We start from the raw sequence: 9625 nt of genomic DNA, 5'->3' as shown, positions 1-9625 counted from the left end.
GACTCATGCGCTGAGTGGGGGATACACGCGGCATGCTCAGTGCTATCCTGGTGTTTTTAGCAACGCGGGTGTGTCTCTATTTGAGACATGGGCCATATGGTCTCTGCCCTCAAGAGAACAGCCTTATGCTTGGTGGCAGTGGGCATGAAGAAGAAAGGGCTAGCTGGGCACGGCGGCTCACGCCTGTAATCCCAGCACTTTGGGAGACTGAGGCGGGTAGATCACTTGAGGTCAGGAGTTCAAGACCAGCCTGGCTAATGGTGAAACCCCATCTCTACTAAAAAATAATTAAAAAAAAAAAAAGTTAGCCGGGCATGGTGGTGTGTGCCTGTAATCCCAGCTAATTGGGAGGCTGAGGCAGAAGAATCGCTTGAATCTGGAAGCAGAGGCTGCAATGAGCCAAGATTGTACCACTGCACTCCAATCTGGGCAACAGAGCGAGACTCTGTCTCAAAAAAGAGAAAAGGGCTTATTTAAGTGCTGGAGTTTTCTATTTCTTGATTTGTCTGATTTTTAATTTTCCCATGAGGTATTTCTGAAGGAGAGCTCAAGAGGATTGGATTCTTAGAGGAAACGATGAAATGGACTACATGAACAGTGACTGTAGGGCTGCTCGGGCTGCGAGGAAACAGATAGAAACTGGAAGTGGGAAAGTGGATAACTAAGAAACAGACCTGAGTCAGGGCCCAGGACGCAGTCACCCAGGGAAGCCTGAGCACTGCTGGCAGTGGGACGTGGGGATCACTTCTGCCTTCGCTTTTTGTGAGAATGTATCATGAATTACTTGTGATTTAAAAAAAAAAAAAAAACAACCGAATGAAATCTTGTAATGTTAGGTGTTTGAATTTAAAGTGTTGGAACAGAAACTCGGGGCACAGGTAAGAGAGCAGGGTCTCTAGTGACAAACTTGAACATCATCAGAATCTAGTGGCTTTGGTTTTTGCAGAAGGAAGATTCACTTGTCCACTATAGAAGGGCAGGAATTTTAAAAGTCCCTGAGGCTAACAAAAATTTCTACATGTGAAGGGAGGTGTGGAAAAATGGTAGACTACGTCCCAGAACTAGGGTCTAATTATTAATAATCTTTGTAGTCAGAGATTCGGAAACAAAATTATTTCCTGAAGAAGCAGATTGGGGTCCTGTGTGAATGCGGGAAGATCAGCTGAGCAGCACCCACACATTCCTCTTGCATGTCAAGTGGACAAGCCACCTCAAATCCGCAGACATTTTTGCACAAAACCTCCCACTGCCTGCTAAAACATATTCACGACGCGCCAGATTCCCCACCAAATCACTTTTTGGCATCTACTTCCAACCTTCCCTCATCTCCTATGTCCTTACTCTGAAAAATAAAATAATACACATACTGGACAAATCTTTTAAAAAGGAAGAAATGTTTAATAACTCCTGGAGAGATAAAATGCCGATGTTTAGGCATATTTATGAATTAGAAGCTTCCAAATTGACATGGAGTAAATAAGTGTCAGGTTTTTAAAGTAAGGGTTGAAACTTGGTTTGCCAAAGCTTTCAGGGTGAAATCAAGACAATCAAGTACTTTAAGTCACCATGTCCATGCCTAAAACATGCCAAAGCTTGAGGTCCTCAGACTATGAACAGGTGCACAGCTGGGATGCTTTGAAGCTCCCGGACAGAACCGCCTAGCTGAGCGCTCCAGGGAGGAATGCTGCTGCCACATCGACTAGTGGGACTCATCAAAGAAATAAAGCATTTACAGTTAGCGCCTTAAAATACACCTTTTGGCACTTGGCAATTTTCCAGAAAGTGCAGAAGAAAAAGTCCGAGCCCTCTGGGAGTGTCTGAAGTTGCAGGGAAAACCGCCAAGCCTTGCGTGGAGCCACCACCGTCACTTGCCCCTTTTCTGTCTTTGTGCTGCCATCTAGAGAGGAAAGGAAAACATGTGTTGTGTCCTGGTGAGGAGAAACAGTCACCTGAAATCCCAAGCACCATCTGCAGCTCCTAGAACAGAACGCAGGGCTGGCGGGTTTAGTCCTGAGGGGAGCTGAGCATTTTTGCTTCTAAGAGATGACCTCAGATACAAGAAGGGGCTCCTATCGTGGCCAGCCTCCGAGATCTCATTCTAGGGTTCATAGCAGGCTCCTGGAGAGCACACCAAGAAGTATATTTTCTTTAAATATTCAAAGGCAGGGAAATATAATGTTGGGGTGGCCCAAACTTATGGGATGGGCACTATCTTATAGGAAAAAAAATAAAATACAAGAAATGCATGAAAATAATGTTCGGAGATGAGTACTTCTTAAACCATTTTTCTTTTCTTTCTTTTTTTTTTTTTTTTAAGAGGCAGTTCCTTTTATAAAAAGCAGAAAGCCTTATGTGGACTACAATGTATAAAAAATAGATAAGCAGATACTTGTTGCTGATAGAAGTAATAGCACCTCATGTCCCTGTGAGGAATGTACTGAACAAGTTTAATTACTACAAGTTGGTTTTTATTGAGTGTAAAGTTAAAAATAACTTATTTTGGAGCTATATGTTACCAAAAAAAAAAATGTACACGGAAATTAAATTCCTATGCCAGAATGTGGATAAGAAGGAAGCAAGGCCTTCTCTGACCACTCACTCCTCAGAACTCAGTGCCCTGCCTGGTCAGCTTTTTCCATAGGTCCTGGCACTACTTGAGATATCATCTGTCTACTCACTCTAGAATGGAAATTCTTGAGGGCAGGTATTTTTGCCTGCCATGTTGATATCTGCGTTTCTACCATCTAGAACATGTCTAGCACACAGGAGGTGCTCAGTACATGCTCTTAAAGGAACAAATAAATCTAAGTTGATTCCTTAGCTTCTTTTGCTTGTTTATGCAAGAACTAACAACATGTCTAACTTTAATTTTACATGCACTCTGAATCAAACACGTGTAAAGTAACAATTCTTTTAAAGTCCATGAAGAAGCTCTGATTTCTCTGTAAATTTCATTTGGTGCCGTCCCCCATTTCAAATAGTCTTGATTAGCCTGAGACCATCAAAATAACATTTATTAATGAAAGTACAGTAAATGCTAAAACACTGACAGCTGAATTAAAGATTTGACATGCAAATGTACCAGCTAAGTAGAAGCTTTACTTAAATTCTGGCTTGCCACCGTTGAGGATAAATTGACCTGCAGAATTCATTATGAATAAAGCAAGAAGATGTAGCAGAATAAATGTGATTTTTTTTTCCTTTCTTAAAGTAAAATTTGCTATGAAAACAGATTACTTAAGGCTAAATGGTCATAAGCTACACAGACAATGGTATGAATAGGAACCTTGGGTAAAAAAAAGGAATGAGGGCTAGGCTTGGGCACCTGGGCTCGGCCACCTACTGTCTGTATGACCTCACATGAACCATCAATAAACAGGGATACCACCTCCTTCCAGTCTAGCTCGGAGGGTTGTTGTAAAGATTAATTTATTTTACTTTTTTAAGAGACAGGGTCTTGCTCTGCTACCCAAGCTGAAGTGGAGTGTTACAGTCATAGCCCACTATAACCCTGAATTCCTGGGCTCAAGCAATTCTCCTTCCTCAGCCTCCCAAGTAGCTAGAATTACAGGTGTGTGCCACCACACCTGGCTAATTTTTAATTTTAATTTTTTTTTTTTTTTTGTAGAAACAGAGTCTTGCTATGTTGTCCAGGCTGGACTTGAACTTCTGGCCTCAGCTTCCCGAAGTACTGGGATTACAGAAGTGAGTGACTGTGCCCAGCTAATATTAATTTAAATACTGATAAATGATTGCTGTGAGAACTGTAAAAATACTATGAAACATAGGGAGGAGTCCTTTTGGTCAGTCTAATGGCTCTGAGGAATATGTAAACCTCAGGACTGTGTAATCTCAGAGTGTATACCAAGGTGTAAAAATCAAATCATTTCTTCTGATTATTCAGATGAGGACAAAGCCCATAAACATTTTCTAAGCACACTTGGAAAACACCCTCTCACTTGTTTCTCTAGACCTGGAGCTCTTTGTCTTCCAAGAGATCTGACTATGACATAGCTAACTCCCAAGACTGCCAAGACTGTCCTAGAGAAAGGGGTGTTTGGGAGAAAATATGTAATACAAGGCAGCTAGTCAAGTTAGATTAGCTTTAAGAACAGAGAAAGTCAACTCCTAAACTATGTGAAAAGGCTGTCTTTCCAATCTGGTGAAGAGGTGATGGTCTAGAATGTAACAGCGTCAAAGTTAGGGCCCCTGGGGAAAGGGAATTTGATGTAGTGGAGTCTGGATGTGAGAGGTCCTGAATTCAAGTTCTGGCTCAGTTATTCATTAGCTGTGTGATGTTGGACAAATGAGCTGACCTTCCCTTTTTCAACTGCAAAACAAGAGAAATAATACCCTTTGTGTCATATGGCTCCTGGAAAGATTAAACACATAAATTCATGTCAAAGGTGCTTTAAAAAAATCACAAAGCACTTTGCCAGTCTTTGTTATTACTTTCCAACAATTGTGTTCTTTGTATTTCTTTCTATTGCAAAGTGAAATAATCTTTGGAAAATGAAGAAAAGAAATATACATATACATGTATCATGGACACCCCAAAACCCAGCATGAGCATTTTGTTGTATTTTCTTCCAGACTTTCTTCCAGCAAAACACATGAGCTAGTTCATCTAAAGAGTTTAGGGGAGTGCCTAGTATATGGTAAGCACTGCATGAAAGCGAACTTTAAAAGCACTTTCCTCCCAGGTATAAAGGAGATGAGGTTCCCCAAGCACCAGTGACTGGAGGGAAAGACATAAAAAATCTTGATGATGTAGTCCTATCTCATGCTGAGAGGTGACTGGGGCCCAGCGATACCAGTGACCTCCTCCACGCCTCATAGAATTGAGGCAGAACTGAGACTACAACCAGGACCAATCCTGCCACGTTGTATTAATTAGTCTGTTTAGTACTGAAACATGGTTAATGTGAAGTCCTTTTTTCACTTTATTTGTGTTTTTAAAGATTAAGATATCTGTTTACTGTTGTCAGAAGTTTGCATACAATATAAACAACACCGTACATTTAGTAAGTAAATGGGTACACTTTAGGTTCTCACTTCGAGCTTGCCTTTGTGTCTTGCTAGGCCTCAAATAAGAGAACTATGATTTTGGGAACGGACAGCAGCACAATATGAAATCGATTTGAACAAACAAAAGACAATTCCACTTGACATCCAATTTAAGCCTTACAGAGTCTCTTTGGCAGTGCAGAACCGAGAAGCACAAACCTTGAAAGATGACAGGATCTGAGAGTACAAGAAAAATTTAAATTGAAGATAAACTAGTCATAAAAAAGGAAAAAATGTTGGTAACCTGGGATCTCTTTCAGAAAAAAAAAAAAAAATTTATGGTTTGATGAAAAAGATGGAGGCTCTTGTCTGTGTACCCAAGTGGTTTTGCAGTTTGTAGAAATGTTTTGAAGTTTTCCCAAACTTGGCACATTAATCAAAAAGAAAAATGATCTAAGTAAGAGAAGCAAAGGGCCAAAGGATTCGAGTAGGCTAGCGTATCCTAACGTTTAGTACAAGAGAGTCTAAAAAGGCTCTAGTTTGAAATTCCTTAAATAATTTTAAAGGACAGGATATGTAGATATAAGTCTGTATCTGTGCATATGTGGATACGCATTTATGTTTGTGTGTATATATGTGTGCTTATGAACATTTTATGTACAAATATAAACCCACATGGATTTGTTCCTAATATTATTCCCCAAAACAGCACCTGGTATGTGTAACACCTTTTGTTTTTCACTTTTCAATTATTATTCAACTCAGTTAATGTTGTACATTGCCAGTGAGATCTTCAACTTGGCATCAAAGGTAAAGTCAAATAGGCAAGAAAAAAAAATTGCCAATTTTCCAAATTCCCAAATAATTTGTAGCTAAATCATAACATGAGCTCTTATTCAAGCTCCTGTGAATACAAGGAGTTTATAAAGACCACACATATTCTCAAACTGCAATAATTTAGGTTGTGGGCTTAATATAAATAATCTCTAAGTGCTACGTAAAATGACTCCAGCAAGTGCAGTTCAATCAACTGACAGAAGCAAATTCACAGCCCTTTATCCAGAGAGATTAAAGACTGTATCTATTTCATTAATTACCAGCAACATTAACACACAAATTTAAGGCCCATACAAGTTTATGAGTGAGTTTATGAATAAGTCCTTGGACTTCAAATACTAACGCATCACAGAAAACTCATTCTCAGAATGACTCTTGAAGTTCAAGGTTTAGCAATAAGGCTGTCAAGGACTCCAACACTGTATTGCTGAACACCTGTCTGGGGTGTCCAGAACGGATTGATGGATTGGTTGGTTGGTTAATTCTCTCATGCAGCAAACATCTTTGAAGGTCTACTGTATACAACCCCAAGTTAGGTGCTGTGTATGTACAGTCATATGTTGCTTATTGATGGGATACGTTATGGGAACAGTGTTGTTGAGCAATTTCATTGTTGTGTGAACATCACAGAGTGTACTTATACAACTTATACAGACCTATGGTGTAGTCTGCTACACACCTAGGCTATATGGTACAGCCGATTGCTCCTGGGCTACAAACCTGTATAGCATGTTAGTGTACTGAATACTGTAAATAACCGTAAAACAATAGTAAGTACTTGTATATCTAAACTTATTTAAACATAGAAAAGGTAATGCATTGTGCTACAACTTAGGTTGTGATGGCTACAACTCATTAGGTGATAGGAGTTTTTCAGCTCTGTTATAATCTTATGGGACCACCATCACATATGCAGTCTGTCATCAACCAAAACATTGCTGTGCCAGGCATGACTGTATGTGAAGCAGTCAGGCAAGGTCCTATGCAGAGAGTAATGCAGGAAAATGGTTTGGAGAGTACTGAGTAGGAGCTGGGTGGAGGTAGGGGAGGAAGGTCAAGGATTGGGTCTCTGGAAGAGTGATTAAGATAAGTGATAATAACAAGATGGAGCCAGTCCTGTGAAGACTCAGAAAAAGGCACATAGAGACAAACCAGTCATCCAAAGGCACCAGTGTGGAAACAGCTTGGCATATTCGAGGACCCAAAAGAAAGCCAGAAAACAGCTTAGGCACTTTAAAGGTAGATAAAGATCTCGACTTCACTGGAAAAATCAAGTCTCAATTAGTGAGAATATTGCTGAGATTATTCAACCTATCTGACTATCATGTACTCATCCTTTACCAATCGCATACTGTGTGCTCAGCACCATGCAAGATGCAAGCTTGAATGGCACAGAGTTCCTGTTGTTAAGAAGCTTACTTTCAACAGGGATAATGATGCAGGTGTTTAAGCAGCTCCTCCTCTCATCTTTTGCCTTTTGGGTGGGTGTCAATATTCTGGCTTGTATGGCACTGTACAATTATAGTTTTTGTAGGGATTAAATGAGTTATTATATGTAAAGTGCTTAGGTCAATGCCAAGCACATAAATGCTATGAAGTGTTTGTTACTATTAGTATTATTAGTTAGTAGTATAGTGAAATGATCATAAGAGAAATAGGATATTAACATAGTTTCAAAGTATCTCAAAAATTGAGGGGCATTTATAAAATAACTGGCTAGTACTCGCAAAAGTGTCAAGGTCATTGAAAGACAAAGGAATATTGAGGGACTCTTTCTCTTTTTTTTGAGATGGAGTTTCCTCTTATTGCCGAAGCTAGAGTGCAATAGCACGATCTCGGCTCACTGCAGCCTCTGCCTCCCGGGTTCAAGCGATTCTCCTGCCTCAGCCTCCCAAGTAGCTGGGACTACAGGCATGTGCCACCATGCCCGCCTAATTTTTTGTAGTTTTAGTAGAGACAGGATTTCTCCATGTTGGTCAGGCTGATCTCAAACTCCCAATCTCAGGTGATCTGCCCACCTTGGCCTCCCAAAATGCTGGGATTACAAGAGTGAGCCACCGTGCCCGGCTGGGACTCTTACAAGTTAGAAAACACTGAAGAGATGTGGCAGCTAAATGCAATGTAGAATCACAGACTGAATTCTGAAATTAAAAAAGTATTAGTGGAAAGATAGGTGAAAGTACAATAAGGTTGTAAATTTTCTGGTTTTGATTCTTGTAGTATGGTTATGTATGCTAACATCGAGGGAAGCTGGGTAAACGTCATATCTAAACTCTACTATTTTTGTGACTTTTCTATAAGTATAAAATGATTTCAAAATAAAGTAAAAGAGAGAGAGAAAAAAAACAGACCTAGAAGACAGAAAATAACAAAGATAATAGAACTAGCAGATGAGGACATTTAAGTAGCTTTTTTAACTACATTGAAGCATTTAAAGAAAACCGCAACCATAATAAGAGATCTGGGAAGACATAAAGAAGAACCAAATGGAACATCTAGAACTAAAAATTACAATATTTAAGGCCGGGTGTGGTAGCTCAGGCTTGTAATCCCAGGACTTTGGGAGGCCGAGGTGGGCAGATCACCTGAGGTTGGGAGTTCAAGACCAGCCTGACCAACATGGAGAAACCCCATCTTTACTAAAAATACAAAATTAGCCAGGTGTGGTGGCACATGACTGTAATCCCAGCTACTCGGGAGGCTGAGGCAGGAGAATCACTTGAACCCAGGAGGCAGAAGCTGCAGTGAGCTGAGATCGCGCCATTGCACTCCAGCCTGGGCAACAGGAGCGAAACTCCATCACAAAAAAAAAAAAAAAAGAAGAAAACAAATTTACAATATTTAAAGTAAAAATTAAATAAGGTTAACAGAAGATGAAATACTATAAATCAAAGTAAACTTGAAAATACACCAAGAGAAACTGTCTAAAAATTGAACATAAACAAACAACAAAACAGAAACTCAGTGATAGGACCTGGAGGACAATACCAAGTGTTCCAGCATACATGAAATTGGAGGCCCAGAAGCTGAGGGGATAGGGAGAAAAGGGAGGAAAGAACAGAAAAAAGTATTTAAAGAAATACTGGCCAGAAATTTTCCATATTTGATGAAAATTAAAAATTCAAAAGTTCAAGGAGCTTAATAAACTCCCAAATGAGATAAACAAAAAGAAAATCACATCAACACATCATAGTCAACTTGCTGAAAACTAGTAATAAAGAAGAAAATTTTAAAAGAAGCCATGAGGAGGAGATACATTATGTAAAGGAGAGGAAATATAAGAAATATCATAGATGTCTCATCAGAGATTATGCAAGCCAGAAGACAATGGTTCTTTGAAAGGATCAATGAAATTGATAAACCTTTAGCTATACTAATAGAGAAAGCAAAAAGAAGACACAGATGACCAACATCAGGTATGAAAAAGGGAACATCACTACAGATCCACAGACATTAAAAGGATAATAAAAATATGATGAACAACTTATGCCAATAAATTTGACAACCTAGATCAAATGGATACATTCCTTGAAAGATATAAATTACCAAAACTGGCACAAGAAAAAAAATGAAAATTAGAATAGCTCTTCATCTATTACAGAAATTGAATTAGTAATTTAAAAGTTTTCCCCATAGAAAATTCTAGATCCAAATGGCTTCACTGGTGAATTCTGTCCAACATATAAGGAAGCAACAACACCAACCTCACACAAACTCTTTCAGAAAGTAAGTGATAAAAGAATACTTCCCAACTCATTTTATAAGCCCAGTTTTACCCTGA

The 9625-nt window shown here is 39.3% G+C and overlaps 1 protein-coding gene across 1 annotated transcript in view; it reads right to left on the bottom strand.

The window, feature by feature from the left end:
• Positions 1-1377: 1377 nt before the first annotated feature.
• The window catches only part of RNASEH2B (ribonuclease H2 subunit B), a 63817-nt gene continuing 55569 nt past the window's right edge, over positions 1378-9625 (bottom strand). Inside the window, exon 10 of the mRNA XM_015121100.3 lies at positions 1378-1897. Coding sequence (XP_014976586.2) covers positions 1865-1897 — 33 coding nt within the window. The 3' untranslated portion in view covers positions 1378-1864. The remainder of the gene's footprint in view (positions 1898-9625) is intronic.

Source organism: Macaca mulatta, chromosome 17 (genome assembly GCF_049350105.2).
Source record: "Macaca mulatta isolate MMU2019108-1 chromosome 17, T2T-MMU8v2.0, whole genome shotgun sequence".
In the NCBI taxonomy this organism is placed as follows: Eukaryota; Metazoa; Chordata; class Mammalia; order Primates; family Cercopithecidae; genus Macaca; species Macaca mulatta.
Note: the sequence above shows the minus strand (reverse complement) of the source record. Positions and strands in the feature narration are given on the sequence as shown.